General features: G+C 44.5%; 1 protein-coding gene across 2 annotated transcripts in view; it reads right to left on the reverse strand.

The window, feature by feature from the left end:
- The window catches only part of nedd4a (NEDD4 E3 ubiquitin protein ligase a), a 102234-nt gene that overhangs the window by 45908 nt on the left and 32924 nt on the right, over positions 1–23402 (reverse strand). For both annotated transcript variants that reach the window (XM_079496151.1, XM_079496150.1), the window contains 3 exons: positions 13874–13924; positions 12095–12156; positions 11114–11219 (listed from right to left, as the gene is read on the reverse strand). In XM_079496151.1, coding sequence (XP_079352277.1) covers positions 11114–11219; positions 12095–12156; positions 13874–13924 — 219 coding nt within the window. The remainder of the gene's footprint in view (positions 1–11113; positions 11220–12094; positions 12157–13873; positions 13925–23402) is intronic.

The following is a 23402-nucleotide window of genomic DNA, read 5'->3' on the forward strand; positions in this document are numbered from 1 at the left end:
TTCTGAGAGCTGGAGAGTGGTCAAAACAGACACTAGGAGAATAGAAGTGTTCCACAACAGATGCCTCAGACGTATATGTCAGATCTTTTGGCCGAATAAAATAGCAAACAATGAACTGTACAAACAAACAGGGAGCCGGAGCATTACAAAGGACATTACACACAGACGCCTGAGATGGCTATAGGACATGTACTGAGGATGGAGCAGGACTGCATCACAAAGGTGGCCTTACGATGGACACCACCAGGCAAAAGAAAACCTGGGAGGCCAAAGACCACCTGGCGCAGAACTGTGACGCAGGAGCTGGAACAGATGAACCTGTCCTGGGGAGAGGCGCACCATGCTGCCAGGGATGGGATGCAATGGAGAGCGCTCATTGAAGCCTTATGTCCCATAGGGGACGAAGAGGAGTAAGGGGACGAAGAGGAGCCTTATGTCCCATAGGGGACGAAGAGGAGTAAGTAAGTAAGCCTTATGTCCCATAGGGGACGAAGAGGAGTAAGTAAGTAAGCCTTATGTCCCATAGGGGACGAAGAGGAGTAAGTAAGCCTTATGTCCCATAGGGGACGAAGAGGAGTAAGTAAGTAAGCCTTATGTCCCATAGGGGACGAAGAGGAGTAAGTAAGTAAGCCTTATGTCCCATAGGGGACGAAGAGGAGTAAGTAAGTAAGCCTTATGTCCCATAGGGGACGAAGAGGAGTAAGTAAGTAAGCCTTATGTCCCATAGGGGACGAAGAGGAGTAAGTAAGTAAGCCTTATGTCCCATAGGGGACGAAGAGGAGTAAGTAAGTAAGCCTTATGTCCCATAGGGGACGAAGAGGAGTAAGTAAGTAAGCCTTATGTCCCATAGGGGACGAAGAGGAGTAAGTAAGTAAGCCTTATGTCCCATAGGGGACGAAGAGGAGTAAGTAAGTAAGCCTTATGTCCCATAGGGGACGAAGAGGAGTAAGTAAGTAAGCCTTATGTCCCATAGGGGACGAAGAGGAGTAAGTAAGTAAGCCTTATGTCCCATAGGGGACGAAGAGGAGTAAGTAAGTAAGCCTTATGTCCCATAGGGGACGAAGAGGAGTAAGTAAGTAAGCCTTATGTCCCATAGGGGACGAAGAGGAGTAAGTAAGCCTTATGTCCCATAGGGGACGAAGAGGAGTAAGTAAGCCTTATGTCCCATAGGGGACGAAGAGGAGTAAGTAAGCCTTATGTCCCATAGGGGACGAAGAGGAGTAAGTAAGTAAGCCTTATGTCCCATAGGGGACGAAGAGGAGTAAGTAAGCCTTATGTCCCATAGGGGACGAAGAGGAGTAAGTAAGCCTTATGTCCCATAGGGGACGAAGAGGAGTAAGTAAGCCTTATGTCCCATAGGGGACGAAGAGGAGTAAGTAAGTAAGCCTTATGTCCCATAGGGGACGAAGAGGAGTAAGTAAGCCTTATGTCCCATAGGGGACGAAGAGGAGTAAGTAAGCCTTATGTCCCATAGGGGACGAAGAGGAGTAAGTAAGCCTTATGTCCCATAGGGGACGAAGAGGAGTAAGTAAGTAAGCCTTATGTCCCATAGGGGACGAAGAGGAGTAAGTAAGTAAGCCTTATGTCCCATAGGGGACGAAGAGGAGTAAGTAAGCCTTATGTCCCATAGGGGACGAAGAGGAGTAAGTAAGCCTTATGTCCCATAGGGGACGAAGAGGAGTAAGTAAGCCTTATGTCCCATAGGGGACGAAGAGGAGTAAGTAAGTAAGCCTTATGTCCCATAGGGGACGAAGAGGAGTAAGTAAGTAAGCCTTATGTCCCATAGGGGACGAAGAGGAGTAAGTAAGTAAGCCTTATGTCCCATAGGGGACGAAGAGGAGTAAGTAAGCCTTATGTCCCATAGGGGACGAAGAGGAGTAAGTAAGTAAGCCTTATGTCCCATAGGGGACGAAGAGGAGTAAGTAAGCCTTATGTCCCATAGGGGACGAAGAGGAGTAAGTAAGTAAGCCTTATGTCCCATAGGGGACGAAGAGGAGTAAGTAAGCCTTATGTCCCATAGGGGACGAAGAGGAGTAAGTAAGCCTTATGTCCCATAGGGGACGAAGAGGAGTAAGTAAGTAAGCCTTATGTCCCATAGGGGACGAAGAGGAGTAAGTAAGCCTTATGTCCCATAGGGGACGAAGAGGAGTAAGTAAGTAAGCCTTATGTCCCATAGGGGACGAAGAGGAGTAAGTAAGTAAGCCTTATGTCCCATAGGGGACGAAGAGGAGTAAGTAAGCCTTATGTCCCATAGGGGACGAAGAGGAGTAAGTAAGCCTTATGTCCCATAGGGGACGAAGAGGAGTAAGTAAGCCTTATGTCCCATAGGGGACGAAGAGGAGTAAGTAAGTAAGCCTTATGTCCCATAGGGGACGAAGAGGAGTAAGTAAGTAAGCCTTATGTCCCATAGGGGACGAAGAGGAGTAAGTAAGTAAGCCTTATGTCCCATAGGGGACGAAGAGGAGTAAGTAAGCCTTATGTCCCATAGGGGACGAAGAGGAGTAAGTAAGTAAGCCTTATGTCCCATAGGGGACGAAGAGGAGTAAGTAAGCCTTATGTCCCATAGGGGACGAAGAGGAGTAAGTAAGCCTTATGTCCCATAGGGGACGAAGAGGAGTAAGTAAGTAAGCCTTATGTCCCATAGGGGACGAAGAGGAGTAAGTAAGCCTTATGTCCCATAGGGGACGAAGAGGAGTAAGTAAGTAAGCCTTATGTCCCATAGGGGACGAAGAGGAGTAAGTAAGTAAGCCTTATGTCCCATAGGGGACGAAGAGGAGTAAGTAAGCCTTATGTCCCATAGGGGACGAAGAGGAGTAAGTAAGTAAGCCTTATGTCCCATAGGGGACGAAGAGGAGTAAGTAAGTAAGCCTTATGTCCCATAGGGGACGAAGAGGAGTAAGTAAGTAAGCCTTATGTCCCATAGGGGACGAAGAGGAGTAAGTAAGTAAGCCTTATGTCCCATAGGGGACGAAGAGGAGTAAGTAAGTAAGCCTTATGTCCCATAGGGGACGAAGAGGAGTAAGTAAGTAAGCCTTATGTCCCATAGGGGACGAAGAGGAGTAAGTAAGTAAGCCTTATGTCCCATAGGGGACGAAGAGGAGTAAGCCTTATGTCCCATAGGGGACGAAGAGGAGTAAGTAAGTAAGCCTTATGTCCCATAGGGGACGAAGAGGAGTAAGTAAGTAAGCCTTATGTCCCATAGGGGACGAAGAGGAGTAAGTAAGTAAGCCTTATGTCCCATAGGGGACGAAGAGGAGTAAGTAAGTAAGCCTTATGTCCCATAGGGGACGAAGAGGAGTAAGTAAGTAAGCCTTATGTCCCATAGGGGACGAAGAGGAGTAAGTAAGTAAGCCTTATGTCCCATAGGGGACGAAGAGGAGTAAGTAAGTAAGCCTTATGTCCCATAGGGGACGAAGAGGAGTAAGCCTTATGTCCCATAGGGGACGAAGAGGAGTAAGTAAGTAAGCCTTATGTCCCATAGGGGACGAAGAGGAGTAAGTAAGTAAGCCTTATGTCCCATAGGGGACGAAGAGGAGTAAGTAAGTAAGCCTTATGTCCCATAGGGGACGAAGAGGAGTAAGTAAGTAAGCCTTATGTCCCATAGGGGACGAAGAGGAGTAAGTAAGTAAGCCTTATGTCCCATAGGGGACGAAGAGGAGTAAGTAAGTAAGCCTTATGTCCCATAGGGGACGAAGAGGAGTAAGTAAGTAAGCCTTATGTCCCATAGGGGACGAAGAGGAGTAAGTAAGTAAGCCTTATGTCCCATAGGGGACGAAGAGGAGTAAGTAAGTAAGCCTTATGTCCCATAGGGGACGAAGAGGAGTAAGTAAGTAAGCCTTATGTCCCATAGGGGACGAAGAGGAGTAAGTAAGCCTTATGTCCCATAGGGGACGAAGAGGAGTAAGTAAGTAAGCCTTATGTCCCATAGGGGACGAAGAGGAGTAAGTAAGCCTTATGTCCCATAGGGGACGAAGAGGAGTAAGTAAGTAAGCCTTATGTCCCATAGGGGACGAAGAGGAGTAAGTAAGTAAGCCTTATGTCCCATAGGGGACGAAGAGGAGTAAGTAAGTAAGCCTTATGTCCCATAGGGGACAAAGAGGAGTAAGTAAGTAAGCCTTATGTCCCATAGGGGACGAAGAGGAGTAAGTAAGTAAGCCTTATGTCCCATAGGGGACGAAGAGGAGTAAGTAAGCCTTATGTCCCATAGGGGACAAAGAGGAGTAAGTAAGCCTTATGTCCCATAGGGGACGAAGAGGAGTAAGTAAGTAAGCCTTATGTCCCATAGGGGACGAAGAGGAGTAAGTAAGTAAGCCTTATGTCCCATAGGGGACGAAGAGGAGTAAGTAAGCCTTATGTCCCATAGGGGACAAAGAGGAGTAAGTAAGCCTTATGTCCCATAGGGGACGAAGAGGAGTAAGTAAGTAAGCCTTATGTCCCATAGGGGACGAAGAGGAGTAAGTAAGCCTTATGTCCCATAGGGGACAAAGAGGAGTAAGTAAGCCTTATGTCCCATAGGGGACGAAGAGGAGTAAGTAAGTAAGCCTTATGTCCCATAGGGGACGAAGAGGAGTAAGTAAGTAAGCCTTATGTCCCATAGGGGACGAAGAGGAGTAAGTAAGCCTTATGTCCCATAGGGGACGAAGAGGAGTAAGTAAGCCTTATGTCCCATAGGGGACAAAGAGGAGTAAGTAAGCCTTATGTCCCATAGGGGACGAAGAGGAGTAAGTAAGTAAGCCTTATGTCCCATAGGGGACGAAGAGGAGTAAGTAAGCCTTATGTCCCATAGGGGACGAAGAGGAGTAAGTAAGTAAGCCTTATGTCCCATAGGGGACGAAGAGGAGTAAGTAAGTAAGCCTTATGTCCCATAGGGGACGAAGAGGAGTAAGTAAGCCTTATGTCCCATAGGGGACGAAGAGGAGTAAGTAAGTAAGCCTTATGTCCCATAGGGGACGAAGAGGAGTAAGTAAGTAAGCCTTATGTCCCATAGGGGACGAAGAGGAGTAAGTAAGCCTTATGTCCCATAGGGGACGAAGAGGAGTAAGTAAGTAAGCCTTATGTCCCATAGGGGACGAAGAGGAGTAAGTAAGTAAGCCTTATGTCCCATAGGGGACGAAGAGGAGTAAGTAAGTAAGCCTTATGTCCCATAGGGGACGAAGAGGAGTAAGTAAGTAAGCCTTATGTCCCATAGGGGACGAAGAGGAGTAAGTAAGTAAGCCTTATGTCCCATAGGGGACGAAGAGGAGTAAGTAAGTAAGCCTTATGTCCCATAGGGGACGAAGAGGAGTAAGTAAGCCTTATGTCCCATAGGGGACGAAGAGGAGTAAGTAAGCCTTATGTCCCATAGGGGACGAAGAGGAGTAAGTAAGCCTTATGTCCCATAGGGGACGAAGAGGAGTAAGTAAGCCTTATGTCCCATAGGGGACGAAGAGGAGTAAGTAAGTAAGCCTTATGTCCCATAGGGGACGAAGAGGAGTAAGTAAGTAAGCCTTATGTCCCATAGGGGACGAAGAGGAGTAAGTAAGTAAGCCTTATGTCCCATAGGGGACGAAGAGGAGTAAGTAAGCCTTATGTCCCATAGGGGACGAAGAGGAGTAAGTAAGCCTTATGTCCCATAGGGGACGAAGAGGAGTAAGTAAGCCTTATGTCCCATAGGGGACGAAGAGGAGTAAGTAAGCCTTATGTCCCATAGGGGACGAAGAGGAGTAAGTAAGCCTTATTTCCCATAGGGGACGAAGAGGAGTAAGTAAGTAAGCCTTATGTCCCATAGGGGACGAAGAGGAGTAAGTAAGTAAGCCTTATGTCCCATAGGGGACGAAGAGGAGTAAGTAAGTAAGCCTTATGTCCCATAGGGGACGAAGAGGAGTAAGTAAGCCTTATGTCCCATAGGGGACGAAGAGGAGTAAGTAAGTAAGCCTTATGTCCCATAGGGGACGAAGAGGAGTAAGTAAGTAAGCCTTATGTCCCATAGGGGACGAAGAGGAGTAAGTAAGCCTTATGTCCCATAGGGGACGAAGAGGAGTAAGTAAGTAAGCCTTATGTCCCATAGGGGACGAAGAGGAGTAAGTAAGCCTTATGTCCCATAGGGGACGAAGAGGAGTAAGTAAGTAAGCCTTATGTCCCATAGGGGACGAAGAGGAGTAAGTAAGTAAGCCTTATGTCCCATAGGGGACGAAGAGGAGTAAGTAAGTAAGCCTTATGTCCCATAGGGGACGAAGAGGAGTAAGTAAGTAAGCCTTATGTCCCATAGGGGACGAAGAGGAGTAAGTAAGTAAGCCTTATGTCCCATAGGGGACGAAGAGGAGTAAGTAAGTAAGCCTTATGTCCCATAGGGGACGAAGAGGAGTAAGTAAGCCTTATGTCCCATAGGGGACGAAGAGGAGTAAGTAAGCCTTATGTCCCATAGGGGACGAAGAGGAGTAAGTAAGTAAGCCTTATGTCCCATAGGGGACGAAGAGGAGTAAGTAAGCCTTATGTCCCATAGGGGACGAAGAGGAGTAAGTAAGTAAGCCTTATGTCCCATAGGGGACGAAGAGGAGTAAGTAAGCCTTATGTCCCATAGGGGACGAAGAGGAGTAAGTAAGTAAGCCTTATGTCCCATAGGGGACGAAGAGGAGTAAGTAAGTAAGCCTTATGTCCCATAGGGGACGAAGAGGAGTAAGTAAGTAAGCCTTATGTCCCATAGGGGACGAAGAGGAGTAAGTAAGTAAGCCTTATGTCCCATAGGGGACGAAGAGGAGTAAGTAAGTAAGCCTTATGTCCCATAGGGGACGAAGAGGAGTAAGTAAGTAAGCCTTATGTCCCATAGGGGACGAAGAGGAGTAAGTAAGCCTTATGTCCCATAGGGGACGAAGAGGAGTAAGTAAGCCTTATGTCCCATAGGGGACGAAGAGGAGTAAGTAAGCCTTATGTCCCATAGGGGACGAAGAGGAGTAAGTAAGCCTTATGTCCCATAGGGGACGAAGAGGAGTAAGTAAGTAAGCCTTATGTGCCATAGGGGACGAAGAGGAGTAAGTAAGTAAGCCTTATGTCCCATAGGGGACGAAGAGGAGTAAGTAAGCCTTATGTCCCATAGGGGACGAAGAGGAGTAAGTAAGCCTTATGTCCCATAGGGGACGAAGAGGAGTAAGTAAGTAAGCCTTATGTCCCATAGGGGACGAAGAGGAGTAAGTAAGCCTTATGTCCCATAGGGGACGAAGAGGAGTAAGTAAGTAAGCCTTATGTCCCATAGGGGACGAAGAGGAGTAAGTAAGTAAGCCTTATGTCCCATAGGGGACGAAGAGGAGTAAGTAAGCCTTATGTCCCATAGGGGACGAAGAGGAGTAAGTAAGTAAGCCTTATGTCCCATAGGGGACGAAGAGGAGTAAGTAAGTAAGCCTTATGTCCCATAGGGGACGAAGAGGAGTAAGTAAGTAAGCCTTATGTCCCATAGGGGACGAAGAGGAGTAAGTAAGTAAGCCTTATGTCCCATAGGGGACGAAGAGGAGTAAGTAAGTAAGCCTTATGTCCCATAGGGGACGAAGAGGAGTAAGTAAGCCTTATGTCCCATAGGGGACGAAGAGGAGTAAGTAAGTAAGCCTTATGTCCCATAGGGGACGAAGAGGAGTAAGTAAGTAAGCCTTATGTCCCATAGGGGACGAAGAGGAGTAAGTAAGCCTTATGTCCCATAGGGGACGAAGAGGAGTAAGTAAGTAAGCCTTATGTCCCATAGGGGACGAAGAGGAGTAAGTAAGCCTTATGTCCCATAGGGGACGAAGAGGAGTAAGTAAGCCTTATGTCCCATAGGGGACGAAGAGGAGTAAGTAAGCCTTATGTCCCATAGGGGACGAAGAGGAGTAAGTAAGCCTTATGTCCCATAGGGGACGAAGAGGAGTAAGTAAGTAAGCCTTATGTCCCATAGGGGACGAAGAGGAGTAAGTAAGTAAGCCTTATGTCCCATAGGGGACGAAGAGGAGTAAGTAAGTAAGCCTTATGTCCCATAGGGGACGAAGAGGAGTAAGTAAGCCTTATGTCCCATAGGGGACGAAGAGGAGTAAGTAAGCCTTATGTCCCATAGGGGACGAAGAGGAGTAAGTAAGTAAGCCTTATGTCCCATAGGGGACGAAGAGGAGTAAGTAAGTAAGCCTTATGTCCCATAGGGGACGAAGAGGAGTAAGTAAGCCTTATGTCCCATAGGGGACGAAGAGGAGTAAGTAAGTAAGCCTTATGTCCCATAGGGGACGAAGAGGAGTAAGTAAGTAAGCCTTATGTCCCATAGGGGACGAAGAGGAGTAAGTAAGTAAGCCTTATGTCCCATAGGGGACGAAGAGGAGTAAGTAAGTAAGCCTTATGTCCCATAGGGGACGAAGAGGAGTAAGTAAGTAAGCCTTATGTCCCATAGGGGACGAAGAGGAGTAAGTAAGTAAGCCTTATGTCCCATAGGGGACGAAGAGGAGTAAGTAAGCCTTATGTCCCATAGGGGACGAAGAGGAGTAAGTAAGCCTTATGTCCCATAGGGGACGAAGAGGAGTAAGTAAGCCTTATGTCCCATAGGGGACGAAGAGGAGTAAGTAAGTAAGCCTTATGTCCCATAGGGGACGAAGAGGAGTAAGTAAGTAAGCCTTATGTCCCATAGGGGACGAAGAGGAGTAAGTAAGTAAGCCTTATGTCCCATAGGGGACGAAGAGGAGTAAGTAAGCCTTATGTCCCATAGGGGACGAAGAGGAGTAAGTAAGCCTTATGTCCCATAGGGGACGAAGAGGAGTAAGTAAGCCTTATGTCCCATAGGGGACGAAGAGGAGTAAGTAAGCCTTATGTCCCATAGGGGACGAAGAGGAGTAAGTAAGCCTTATGTCCCATAGGGGACGAAGAGGAGTAAGTAAGTAAGCCTTATGTCCCATAGGGGACGAAGAGGAGTAAGTAAGTAAGCCTTATGTCCCATAGGGGACGAAGAGGAGTAAGTAAGCCTTATGTCCCATAGGGGACGAAGAGGAGTAAGTAAGTAAGCCTTATGTCCCATAGGGGACGAAGAGGAGTAAGTAAGCCTTATGTCCCATAGGGGACGAAGAGGAGTAAGTAAGTAAGCCTTATGTCCCATAGGGGACGAAGAGGAGTAAGTAAGTAAGCCTTATGTCCCATAGGGGACGAAGAGGAGTAAGTAAGTAAGCCTTATGTCCCATAGGGGACGAAGAGGAGTAAGTAAGCCTTATTTCCCATAGGGGACGAAGAGGAGTAAGTAAGTAAGCCTTATGTCCCATAGGGGACGAAGAGGAGTAAGATAAGTAAGCCTTATGTCCCATAGGGGACGAAGAGGAGTAAGTAAGTAAGCCTTATGTCCCATAGGGGACGAAGAGGAGTAAGTAAGCCTTATGTCCCATAGGGGACGAAGAGGAGTAAGTATGTAAGCCTTATGTCCCATAGGGGACGAAGAGGAGTAAGTAAGCCTTATGTCCCATAGGGGACGAAGAGGAGTAAGTAAGTAAGCCTTATGTCCCATAGGGGACGAAGAGGAGTAAGTATGTAAGCCTTATGTCCCATAGGGGACGAAGAGGAGTAAGTAAGTAAGCCTTATGTCCCATAGGGGACGAAGAGGAGTAAGTAAGCCTTATGTCCCATAGGGGACGAAGAGGAGTAAGTAAGCCTTATGTCCCATAGGGGACGAAGAGGAGTAAGTAAGTAAGCCTTATGTCCCATAGGGGACGAAGAGGAGTAAGTAAGTAAGCCTTATGTCCCATAGGGGACGAAGAGGAGTAAGTAAGTAAGCCTTATGTCCCATAGGGGACGAAGAGGAGTAAGTAAGTAAGCCTTATGTCCCATAGGGGACGAAGAGGAGTAAGTAAGTAAGCCTTATGTCCCATAGGGGACGAAGAGGAGTAAGTAAGCCTTATGTCCCATAGGGGACGAAGAGGAGTAAGTAAGCCTTATGTCCCATAGGGGACGAAGAGGAGTAAGTAAGTAAGCCTTATGTCCCATAGGGGACGGAGAGGAGTAAGTAAGTAAGCCTTATGTCCCATAGGGGACGAAGAGGAGTAAGTAAGCCTTATGTCCCATAGGGGACGAAGAGGAGTAAGTAAGTAAGCCTTATGTCCCATAGGGGACGAAGAGGAGTAAGTAAGTAAGCCTTATGTCCCATAGGGGACGAAGAGGAGTAAGTAAGCCTTATGTCCCATAGGGGACGAAGAGGAGTAAGTAAGTAAGCCTTATGTCCCATAGGGGACGAAGAGGAGTAAGTAAGTAAGCCTTATGTCCCATAGGGGACGAAGAGGAGTAAGTAAGTAAGCCTTATGTCCCATAGGGGACGAAGAGGAGTAAGTAAGCCTTATGTCCCATAGGGGACGAAGAGGAGTAAGTAAGCCTTATGTCCCATAGGGGACGAAGAGGAGTAAGTAAGTAAGCCTTATGTCCCATAGGGGACGAAGAGGAGTAAGTAAGTAAGCCTTATGTCCCATAGGGGACGAAGAGGAGTAAGTAAGTAAGCCTTATGTCCCATAGGGGACGAAGAGGAGTAAGTAAGCCTTATGTCCCATAGGGGACGAAGAGGAGTAAGTAAGTAAGCCTTATGTCCCATAGGGGACGAAGAGGAGTAAGTAAGTAAGCCTTATGTCCCATAGGGGACGAAGAGGAGTAAGTAAGCCTTATGTCCCATAGGGGACGAAGAGGAGTAAGTAAGTAAGCCTTATGTCCCATAGGGGACGAAGAGGAGTAAGTAAGTAAGCCTTATGTCCCATAGGGGACGAAGAGGAGTAAGTAAGTAAGTCTTATGTCCCATAGGGGACGAAGAGGAGTAAGTAAGTAAGCCTTATGTCCCATAGGGGACGAAGAGGAGTAAGTAAGTAAGCCTTATGTCCCATAGGGGACGAAGAGGAGTAAGTAAGTAAGTAAGATAACTACGTAAGCTCTACATGTATATACAGTACTATAAAATGGCAGATCTGTAAGCTCACAATGTTCAATGAAAATAGCTATGCTACAAGGATCGGATAAATAGCTATATGAATCTAAAGGCGTTGGTTATAGGTTTATATGTAGATATTTATATATAGCTATAGTGTATTCACAATTTCTGAAAATGTTCATCTCCAGTATAATGACATGACTCATGGCACGACGGCCATCTTGATGAATGACATGAACTTACATCCGTGTCTTCAGTCTGGTCTGTAGACTCCTCCTCTGAGCCTGACGGCGTTTTGGGCAAGTAGGTCATTTTGAGACGCAAATGACCCTTGACTCTGGATTTGTGGCTGCATTGGAAAATAAAACAAACAAAGGTCTAAAGCAGGTAAAAATCACTGTTAATAAACACAACATTTTATTTTGTATAGGAGAAAGTATTCTTAATAACTTATAATGCATTATAATCTGCTTAACCCATTTTGGGCGGGAACCCCTTTTGGTGTTTTAGACATTATGTTATAATTTAGCTATTGAAAAATAGCAGATCTACAAGCTCGTAGCGCGCCACCGAGTGGCGCGCTACGAGCTTGTAGGTCTGCTATTTTTGAAAAATCGAAGAACTACTGACAGAAACATAGCTTTTTCAGAAAACTGTCAGGATGTAGAAGACATTTTTAGAATCTGATCTCAGGTCAAAATGGGTTAATTGTATAATAGTAATGATAAGTACTAAATCAATATTCATAATGCTTTGTATAAGATAATCATAACACATTATGAATTACTTTATAATGACTTTATTATGGTCACATGTCATAAGACTTCATAAGTGCTGGTCACTCACGGACATTTGTTTCTGCAAGTATTATGATTCTCATAGTTGTAAAACCATACAGATTATGTCATAATAAATGCATTAACCCATTTTGGGTGGGAACCCCTTTTGGTGTTAGCATTATGTTATGCTTTAGCTATTGAAAAATAGCAGATCTACAAGCTCATAGCGCGCCACCGAGTGGCGCGCTACGAGCTTGTAGGTCTGCTATTTTTGAAAAATCGAAGAACGACATAGAAACTGTCAGGATGTAGAAGACATTTTTTTTAGAATCTGATCTCAGGTCAAAATGGGTTAAAATGCTTTGAGTGTAAAAAACGATTAATGTTATAACGGTTTCATAGAAAGTGGTAGAAAGAATTGGACAGGCCGTGAAATGAAGCAAACCTTCGTGGATGTAGCAGAAAGTCTTTGAATGTGTACGGCCGCTCAGCGTTGGGATTCTCTGTCTGCAAAAGAACGAACAAAACAACACGTTTTACAGCTGTACGAACCTGCAGTGGAACACTCGTGTTTTACTACCAACCACACCACCATAACCCATTTAGGCCTGACGTCGAAATAAAAAAAAAAGTCTTCTGAAAGAATATATATACATATGTGACCGAGTCTGGCAAATAGGCCCTCATCTCGACAAGAGTAATTTTTCAGTTTTGTACAGATTATTAAAGTACAGAATGTAAGCTTTCATATGATGTGTCATTCAATGCAATTGGAAAACATTTGAAGGAGATATGAGCATTTTAAAGTGATTGTACTATTTTCCCCAAAGCTGAGAAAAGCTCCTTTGAATTCAAAGATTTGTGCCGCATTTTCACGATTTTTCAAAAATAGCAGACCTACAAGCTCGTAGCGCGCCACTCGGTGGCACGCTATGAGCTTGTAGATCTGCTATTTTTCAATAGCTAAAGTATAACATAATGCTTAGTTAAAACACCAAAAGGGGTTCCCGCCCAGAATGGGATAAACTGAACCGACAGTAACAAATGCAAAACAGGGGGCCAATTTCTGGTGGCTGTATTATGATGAAACATGAAGAATGGTATTTACACAACGTGGGACAGTGTACAGTACATGTTTATAGTAATATGCTGCTGATATGGGCGAGGTTAAGAGTGCCATAACAGCTACAGTAAAATGTGGGTTATATCAGGTTATATGATCATATGATCATCATAGTGAGGTGGAAGGTTGTAAATGTAAATTAACTTTTCCATTCAGAAAAAAATAACAAAAGAATCCTCTACACACACCACAGTATATCTCTCAGAGTTAACCCATTCTGGACGGGAACCCCTTTTGGTGTTTTAACACATTTTGTGCCCAAGACGTCTGTGGACGTCTTGGGTATTACCGCACGTGCATAGCCCAAGACGTCTGTGGACGTCTTTGAAAAAAAAATAATAATAATAATATTTTTATTTTTATTTATTTTTTATTAAAAAAAATAAAAATAAATAAAAACAATGATTTTTTTTTTTTTAATGCATGGTGCCAAAGTTTGTGTTTTCGCCATTGAGAATGCATTTGGCGTTTAAATTAAATAACTCAGAAACTATAAAACATTTCAAAGTAAAAAGTTCCAGCATGTGTCTCCACAGTCAGCTGAATTATAAAAAATGTGAATGGATTTTCTAGGTGAAAGTGATTTTGGGCAGTTTTGCGTGGGCTCTCTTAACTAAGCATTATGTTATACTTTAGCTATTCAAAAATAGCAGATCTACAAGCTCATAGCGCGCCACCGAGTGGCGCGCTACGAGCTTGTAGGTCTGCTATTTTTTTTAAATCGTGAAAATGTGGCGGCAAATCTTTGAATATATCTTTCAGAGCCAAAGTTTTTTAACTCAAATCTTTGCTTCTGGGGGGTCCCTGGCTGGAACTACATATTTTGAGATGGGGGTCTTTGGCCCAATAATTCTGGGGGTCCTTGACATGAAAAGGGTTGAGCACCACTGACATAGAAACATAGGTTTTTCAGAAAGATGTTAGGATTTAGAAGCCTTTTTTTTAATCGAACTCAGTCCAAAATGGGTTAAAGGTAGTGTAATAGTGTGGACGATAAATGGTTGAAATGGACAATACATGCATAAGTAATGCATGTATTGTAGTAAGTTATCTTATTTAATTTTATTTTTGTTTGTTGTTGTTTGTTTGTACTGTACTCACCGGTATCTGATGGAGAGGAACATCCACCTGACCCAGGAAGTCATCACGTGTCTGTGAGAAATAACACAGATTGTAATCACCTTTAAGTCAAACACAGTCACAGGGTGTGTCTGATGTAAATAACTCATTCACACACGCACGCACACTCACACACGCACGCACGCACGCACGTGGGCTATTTTTTGGTCATAAACAAACATAATTTTTACCTTTCTTGTGCATGAAAATGGCCAAAACCTAACCCCAACCCAGCCCCTAAACAACAAACACCTAAATGCCAAATCATTGCCAAATACATTTTTTGCCACTAAGTTTAGCTCTAAAAACCACCAGGAAAACAACATTTCTCTTCTAGTACTCGTAAGGAGTAGTGCCTGGTGCGCACACCCACACACACACTGTAGTAGTGCCTGGTGCGCACACCCACACACACACTGAGGCCCCTTTCAGACGACGATGGTCTCCAGATAAAACAGCAAAGTCCCGTTGCGTTCTCAGTTTTTATTGACCCTTTACACGAGAACGCACACTTTATGAAAACGCTATAATATCGCTAGGTGGCGGTAACGGGCTGCCAAATAGACCAGTCACCCACGTTATGTACAAGAAGAAGAGCTAGCTCCTCCTTCACGCAACAGTTTCATTGTTCCCCGTGTCAATCACACTACAACACACACTACAAGTACACACTTCAACCCCCACTTTTCAATGACTTACATAGCTTGCTGTGTTAGGTGTTAGACTACGAGACCATTGTCCCCATTGGCCGTGAGTTCAAGGCTCACAGCAGACAGTTTTTCGCGATTTTTGCGGTCACTTTATTTTCTCACATATTAAAAACGCTACCAGATTAAAGTTAGGAATAAATAATACTGAGGTAAATGTTAATTAATAGGTTAATAGGGGAGGGTGATTCCTTTTTGTTTAATCACCTGGGGAGTAGGGAGGGTGATGGTGGTGACAGACAGCCCAGAGCATGCAGGCAGAGCGCGCCACGGGATGGTTATATATTTTATAATACATTAGGCTACATAAACGCTGCTGCCGCGGCTGCCACCTATCACAATTAAGGCATTTTATTTACATCATGGTTTTACATTCACCATCGCTGATGAGCAGCGCTTTGTAGGCGAGGAGGGAGGCTTGTTCAGGAACTCCATTATATCATAATTATGCATCAATGTAATAATATATGCGCTGCGAGCCAACGTGAGCCATGATGGCATAAGTTTTGCGGATTCACCATTTTGCCTGTTTACACGGAGAAGGGATAAAAGGCGTTCTCAAAGATTTGCACTTTGGGAGGTGGTTTCACTTTGATGCGTTTTCACCTCCTGAGAACACCCTTCTCGTCTAAAAGGACCCCAGCAAACGATACTTTATTTTGCCGTTTCTTATGAACACCATCCTCGTCTAAAAGCCATCTGAATGAGTAGTGCCTGTTGCGCACACCCACACACACACTGTAGTAGTGCCTGGTGCGCACACCCACACACACACACTGTAGTAGTGCCTGGTGCGCACACCCACACACACACTGTAGTAGTGCCTGGTGCGCACACCCACACACACACTGTAGTAGTGCCTGGTGCGCACACCCACACACACACTGACCTAGAATATCCACCTCCCACTTGTCTCCTCATCAGACCATGCGTCCTAGGCCATAAACATCAATAAACAGTATAATCATCTTATCATTATTATATGGATGCACCAAATATAATGAAGCGCCTCTTTGAAATAGTAATTTCGATACATTTCATACTGTATAGCCGAGTGGCTCTCAGACTCAGCCTGATGGCCTCAAAAGTCATAGGGATATCCCTTTTATTGTATTTGGCTTAGTGGTTAAGATGTTGGCTTTCCACATGGGAGACCCAGGTTCAATTCCTGGGTGTGACATTCGATGAATATAATTCTTTAATTTCATTGATGAATTCATTCCTTTCTGAAATTCTGACTGACAATTGACATTTTTGACATTGGTAAATGGTAAATGGTGCATTTATATAGCGCCTTTATCCAAGGCGCTTTACATAGATTGTGCATTACATTCACCCATTCACACACACATTCATACACCGATGGCGGCGGAAGCCATGCAAGGTACCAACCAGCACATCGGGAGCAATTTGGGGTTCAGTGTCTTGCCAAAGGACACTTCGACATGTAGACAGGAGGAGCCGGGATTCGAACCGCCGACCCATGGATCATTGGACGACCTGCTCTACCTCCTGAGCCACAGCCGCCCCGGCCCCGGCATTATCAGAGACTCTCTGTTATGTTATCTCCTGTGTGTGTGTGTGTGTGTGTGTGTGTGTGTGTGTGTGTGTGTGTGTGTGTGTGTGTGTGTGTGTGTGTAATATGTGTATCCATCCGAGTACAGCTGGACCACGTTGGTGTTTTGTGTTTCAAAATACACTTTCAAGAAACATGTATCATTCAGGTTTTTCATATTCCATGCCGATTGGATATGATTGGCTCCCGTTCTCCAACATTTGCGAGAGGGGCCCATTTTACAAAAGTAATAAACGCAGCATCAGATCTACCCTGGCGCCACATTGAGGGGCATCAGATCTACCCTGGCGCCACATTGAGGGGCATCAGATCTACCCTGGCGCCACATTGAGGGGCATCAGATCTGCCCTGGTGCCACATTGAGGGGCATCAGATCTACCCTGGCGCCACATTGAGGGGCATCAGATCTACCCTGGCGCCACATTGAGGGGCATCAGATCTACCCTGGCGCCACATTGAGGGGCATCAGATCTACCCTGGCGCCACATTGAGGGGCAACTTAACCCATTTAGACCTGACGTCGAAATTTTAAAAATGTCGTCCGAATCATGACAGTTTTCTGAAACACCCATGTTTCTATGTCAGTGGTTCTCAAACATTTTCATGTCAAGGACCCCCAAAAATATATGTAATCGGCCGCCGACCCCCATCTGAAAATATGTTGTTCCAGGGACCCCCCTCCCAGAAGCAAAGATATGAGTTAAAAAGGTTCGCTATGAAAGAATATATATTCAAAGATTTGTGCCACATTTTTACGATTTTTCAAAAATAGCAGACCTACAACAAGCTCGTAGTGCGGCACTCGGTGCCGCGCTATGAGCTTGTAGATCTGCTATTTTTCAATAGCTAAAGCATAACATAATGCTAACACCAAAAGGGGTTCCCGCCCAAAATGGGTTAAACTGTACAAATGATCTCGCGAGTCAAGTTGTAATAATGACCCTCAAACATGGTTTTGATATTCCAGATCATTTCCCTGTAATTCGCTTTCACCTTCTTACAACAAATATCATAAAATTATCCCTACATCCAATCAACCCCAAATTGTAACCTCATGGGGTCTCTATGGAGTGTAACCTCATGTTATGGGGTCTCTATGGAGTGTAACCTCATGTTATGGGGTCTCTATGGAGTGTAACCTCATGTTATGGGGTCTCTATGGAGTGCACCTTCAAAAGCCCTTTTTCCTCATTGGGTGCAGCACCACAAATGCAAAAGGTTTAACCCATTTTGGGCGGGAACCCCTTTTGGTGTTAGCATTATGTTATGCTTTAGCTATTGAAAAATAGCAGATCTACAAGCTCATAGCGCGCCACCGAGTGGCGCGCTATGAGCTTGTAGGTCTGCTATTTTTGAAAAATCGAAGAACGACTGACATAGAAACATAGCTTTTTCAGAAAACTGTCAGGATGTAGACATTTTTAGAATCTGATCTCAGGTCAAAAAGGTTTAACTGTATATCATCAAAATGCTATTCATGCCTGCAGCTTCCCAACGTCCTGCCAGCTACAAACCCACCACTACTGACACAGGCCTTGTAGCGCGTTGCGTCCGGTCCAGGTACAGCTAAAGTTCAAACAACAGACAGCTTAGACAAGACATCATTACTGTAAATAGTCACTAATAGCAACTAGTCAACTTAAGCCATATTTTATCCTGTGTCATATGAGCAGAGCAACAAGCTCAAGCTCACAATGACAGACAATGTGTCAGTCATGTTGTTCTTTGGGAAAGTATTAATACATACTGTAGTGTTCATAGATATATATAAACACTAGATGGCTCAAGGCGGAGTTTCTGACGTCGTTCACCCGGCAGCCATCTTACTTCGGGGATACAGTACAGTATGTTCAATGGCAGCTCAAACAGAAACAGTCATAACTCGCTCAAATCTTGACGGATTTACAAACGGGTTGGTTTATTACAAACGTTGTCAACGTGGCTATGATTCAGGACGCTTATCTGCTTAATTTATGTTTTTTATATGAACGTCGTATAAAAGCATATAAGTATGCGGACGTCTCTGACGTTTATAACAAACCAAACCGTTTGAAAATCGGTTGAAAATTGAGCAAGTTATGGTCATTTAAGAGTACATGCCCCATAGACACAATGTTATGTGTCCCGAGGTAAGATGGCCGCCACGTAACGACGTCGCTCTCCATTGGCCAACAGCGCGGGTGAGCTATCTAGTGTTTATATATATCTATGGTAGTGTTGGCCAGGTTGAAAGTGGTTAAAAATATCACTAAATAAAAAGAGACACTTCACTAAAGAAATATAGTGGAGATGAATATATATATATCTCCACTATATTTTTGGATGGCTCTCCATAACTGAGAGTCAGAGACACTGCTCATTCCAGCGTTTATTTTGTGAATGCCTCGATCACATTTCCATCTTACTTCCTTCCTGCCCCCCGAGGCAAAAACACAATGTTGTCACGGATACAGCACCTACAGTGTGACCCAAATTAGCTACTCCAGTGCATCACAGCGGCTGGCAGCGAGTGCACGCAGCGAGTGCACGCAGCGAGCGCACGCAGCGAGCGCACGCAGCAAGGGCACGCAGCGAGTGCACGCGGCACGCACAATGTTTACATGCACAAATATAGATATCAGCTGCACCTGCCCTGCCAGTGGGGAAGCCAAGGTGAGCCCTCAAACCCAGGTTCATTTATACTCTGTATAGTACCAGCGTTGCTTGCCAAAAAGGAGCCGATATACAAGCCAACAATGCTTGGCCTTCTATTCATTAAAGTCAGTCCCAGATTGTAGCCTTAACCATATTAACCCTGGTGTCCCTATTCTGGTCATTATGCTGCTCCACAATTACACAGTGCAAACACAACACAACAACACAGCACAGCGTTCCTGTTGCTGCCAAATGATACACTGACAGAAACAATTAAGGATGAGAAGGCTTCTATTGGAAGGTTTGTATATCTGACACTTTTGTAGTTAAACGAAAAAACAACAATTACACGATTTAATGAGGAACGGATGGGTTTGATATACATCACAGAATATAGGGACGCTGCAGAGAGTTAATGCCTAAGTAATGCACACTAGAATATAGGGACGCTGCAGAGAGTCAATGCCTAACGCCAGGGCTCCACCGGACGCGTTGAGTCTCCGTCGCGTGTGTCAAAAAACGCACCGGTTCAATTTTAATGCACGCGTCGCGTCTCCGTCAACGCAACGCAACGCGGGCAGTGGAGCCACCCTTCATTGATTAAAAAGGGAACATTCCCTGACGGTGACGGAGACGCGACGCTGACGGAGACGCAACGCGCCCGGTGGAGCCCGGCCGTTAGTAATGCACACTAGCAGCATCACAGCCACAGACTACAAGTCATTTTCATGCAAGCAACATGAAGATACTAACTGACTGATACTAACTAACTAACTAACTGATACTAACTAACCGCATGTAGCTTTTGACGCGCGCAACAAAAGCAGGCGTCACCACTCACTTCTCTCTCTCTCTCTCCACACAATACCTGCTTCTCTCTCTCTCTCTCTCTCTCTCTCTCTCTCTCCACACAATACCTGCTTCTCTCTCTCTCTCTCTCTCTCTCTCCACACAATACCTGCTTCTCTCTCTCTCTGTCTCTCTCTCTCTCCACACAATACCTGCTTGTAATGCGGGGGAAACAATGGGCCTCATGCGCCAATAAGTTCCTAACTTTTCTTATTACATTTCTTCCTAAGTGAATTCCTAAGAGAAGTCCAGTCAGATTCATGAAACGTTCTTAAGTAGGCAGAATTGTTCGTGAGCATGTTCTTATGATGATGAATCCAAATCCTCGTAACTTGAAGGGGTGTGCCAGTTCATTCAAATTATCATAGGTAGACGCCCCACATATCCCAATTAGCATCCTAATTACCATAGTGAACAGCCCCACCAATCCCATATAAGGCATTGGGAATTCACTTTCCTACCTGTGTTCACCCAGGTGGGTGTGGTTTTGCATGACTCCATGGCCTTGCCTGCAGTCACACCTGTGTGTGATTGCAGCACACAAAAATCACAGGACCTCACACACAGAAATAAAGTTGAGTGAAGTCAAGAATACCTAAAGAAGTCTAAATATGGTGGAACACCAGACTCCAAACATTAAAAATCAATAGTACTGTAGAGGTACTGAAGTGAACAGAAATTTTCATATTTTCAATATTTCAATATTTTCAATATTTCAATATTTCAATATTTTCAATATTCATGAATGTATTTTATTATTTATCTCACAATAGTCAACTTTCTTATGTGGTGGGTATGTTGCGTTTGTTTGGGTTGGGTTGTAAACTCTAAACCAGTGGTTCTCAAACATTTTCATGTCAAGGACCCCAAAATTGACATGCATTCTGCAGACCCCCATATGAAAATATTTTCTGCTATTTATCAAAATGTTTCAAAAATCTACAAGCTCAAAATGGGCAGTAATGGGATGCGTTTGTGAGCTTGTAGATTGGCTATTTTCAAAGTATAAAATGGGATTAAAGTGGTAAAATGTTCCATATTTTGCTGTGGACTGCCTGGAACTTCCTCAAGGACCCCTTGAGGTCCTCAGACCAAACTTTGAGCATCATGCAGAGGGCGCTGTTTTTCCTTTATGTTTTCAGATTGCACTTAAGAACAAAAAAGGCACCCTAAGAGTGCTCCACAGTGTGCGTAGATTCTGTTCTTACATACGAACAAATCACAACTAAGAAAAGATTGAGGGATCCCAAAACCTTCTTAAAAACTTCCTAAGTGGGTCTAAGAACTAATTTCCTCTTAAGAACTTCTTAAGAATGGTTGGTGCATGAGGCCCAATGCATTCCCAATTTCCCATCAGCCACCTACCTGTTATTTTCCTTTATATGTATCTCGCCCGTGGCTCTCAGACACGGACACACACTTGATGACTTCACTGAGCAACATGTCAACAGCGGCGCCGGCTCGCTGACAGTGTAGCTGACAACATTTGGTCATTTTGTAGCTTTTGTACAGTAGCAGCTATAGTGTGAATACATTATTTTGTCATGTTCACACTTGGAGCTACTGTACAAAGCCATTTCAGTGGAAGTGAGCGACATGAACATACAAACTGACAGCCGACACATGTCACTGCATGACACGCTACAAACGCTATTAACCCATTCTGGGCGGGAAACCCTTTTGGTGTTTTAACTTTTAACTAAGCATTATATTATACTTTAGCTATTGAAAAATAGCAGATCTACAAGCTCTCAACGTGTCGCGCTGCGACACGTTGTGAGCTTGTAGATCAGCTATTTTCGTCCAAAAGTGCCCTCTTACGGGATTTCAGCCCCTGCCCTTCTAACACTCTCTAACACAGAGGTGCCCAAAAGGTAGATCGCGATCTAACCAGTAGATCACAAAGGCTGTGCAGGTAGATCACATGACATGCCCCTAAAGAGTATTTCATTTAAATATATTGAAGAAAAAAAACGATAAAAAAAAATAAAAAAAAACATTTCTCCCCCTCTATGTCCCATTCCAAGTGCATTTGTCTTATACTGTACAGAATGTAACACAAACTCTACTATTCCGAAGCCACCTCAGGTACATATTTAAACTATTTTCAGCAATGGTATAATAATTGATTTGGTGGGTAGATCTTGCCGAGCTGGTCATTTTGAAAAGTAGCTCTCAAGTCAAAAAGTGTGGGCACCCCTGCTCTAACACATCCCTGCTCTCTACTGTGGTGGAGAGAGCAGGGTCAAGCACAACGGATTCAGACTCAGTGGAACCTACTACAGTAGATGTTGTTTATTCATTTTAAAAGGACACCCTATAGAGCGTCGCAGTCCCGCCTCCTACCCTGGACCAGGAAATGAAATCCAATGCAATTTCTTAAAGTATTTATTTAAAGACGGTTACGCCGCGGACAAAGCCAACTCATGACAACACAAACAATATTTTGGACCAAACAAATAATTACAAAGAAGAAAAACAACAAAAAAAGTGTTGTAACCTGCCGTTTTTTTCTTCTTTCTAATTATTTGTTTGGTCCAAAATATTGTTTGTGTTGTCATGAGTTGTCACGACTCGAGTTGGCTTTGTCCGCGGCGTAACCGTCTTTAAATAAATACTTTAAGAAATGTCTATGAGAATAATGCATTGGGTTTCATTTCCTGGTCCAGGGTAGGAGGCGGGACTGCGACGCCCTATAGTCCTAAAGTACTGCAGCGTAGCACAGGCCCATCCGACGGCCTCACGCCGTCCGCCGGAGAGAAAAGACCACATTCAGTGGCGTGCACAGATAGACACTAGGGGGTGCTAGAGCACCCCCTGCCCTTTTGGCAATGTGCCCTTTTTCAAAAATAGCAGACCTACAAGCTCATAGCGCGCCACCGAGTGGCGCGCTATGAGCTTGTAGATCTGCTATTTTTCAATAGCTAAAGCATAACATAATGCTAACACCAAAAGGGGTTCCCGCCCAAAATAGATTAAGGCAACCGGCCGGTTCCACGCGCTGCACAAGGTGCCCTTTTTTAACTTGAGCACCTGCCCCTCTAAATGTCTGTGCACGCCACTGACCACATTTCATTCAAAGGATCATATGCAGACCGCGGACATCTTACCATCTAGGTTAATGGCAAGGTGCTAACAAGGTGCAACGTTCCCATTACAGCCCATTCATCCAAACAGAAAAGTCCTATCTGATTGTATTACACAACGTCAAACTCACCGACATTGCAGCTGTACGAAAAGCTTGAATTATTCTCTTTCTATATCCTCAAAGTGTTTGTCTCATAAAAATCCACTGTTAGACATGTTATTACAGGAGGCAGCAGGACATTGCTTCCAAGTGTGCTTCCAAACTCTGATGGCAAGATCTGGTCTGCAAATGGTCAACTGCAACTGCTTTATAAAAGGATCACAATACACATGGCTCATACACATGGCCCCTCCCCCCCACCACACCCCCCCACCACACCCCTGGAAGGTAAGATCCCCCAGACAGGTTGGTTGAGACCACCCCAGGTGACCAATCTCAATTCAATTCAATTCAAAGGGCTTATTGGCATGAGAAAACATACGTTTACATTGCCAAAGCAGAAAGCACAATACAACAATACAATCAAAACAAAAAATATGTACATTTGAACGTCAGAATCTTCAATAGATCTCACACAGGGCACATTGAGTGACTTCAAATGTACATCATTTTTGTTTTGATTGTATTGCTGTATTGTTGTATTGTGCTTTCTGCTTT

Source organism: Electrona antarctica (genome assembly GCF_951216825.1).
Source record: "Electrona antarctica genome assembly, chromosome: 3".
Lineage (NCBI taxonomy): Eukaryota > Metazoa > Chordata > Actinopteri > Myctophiformes > Myctophidae > Electrona > Electrona antarctica.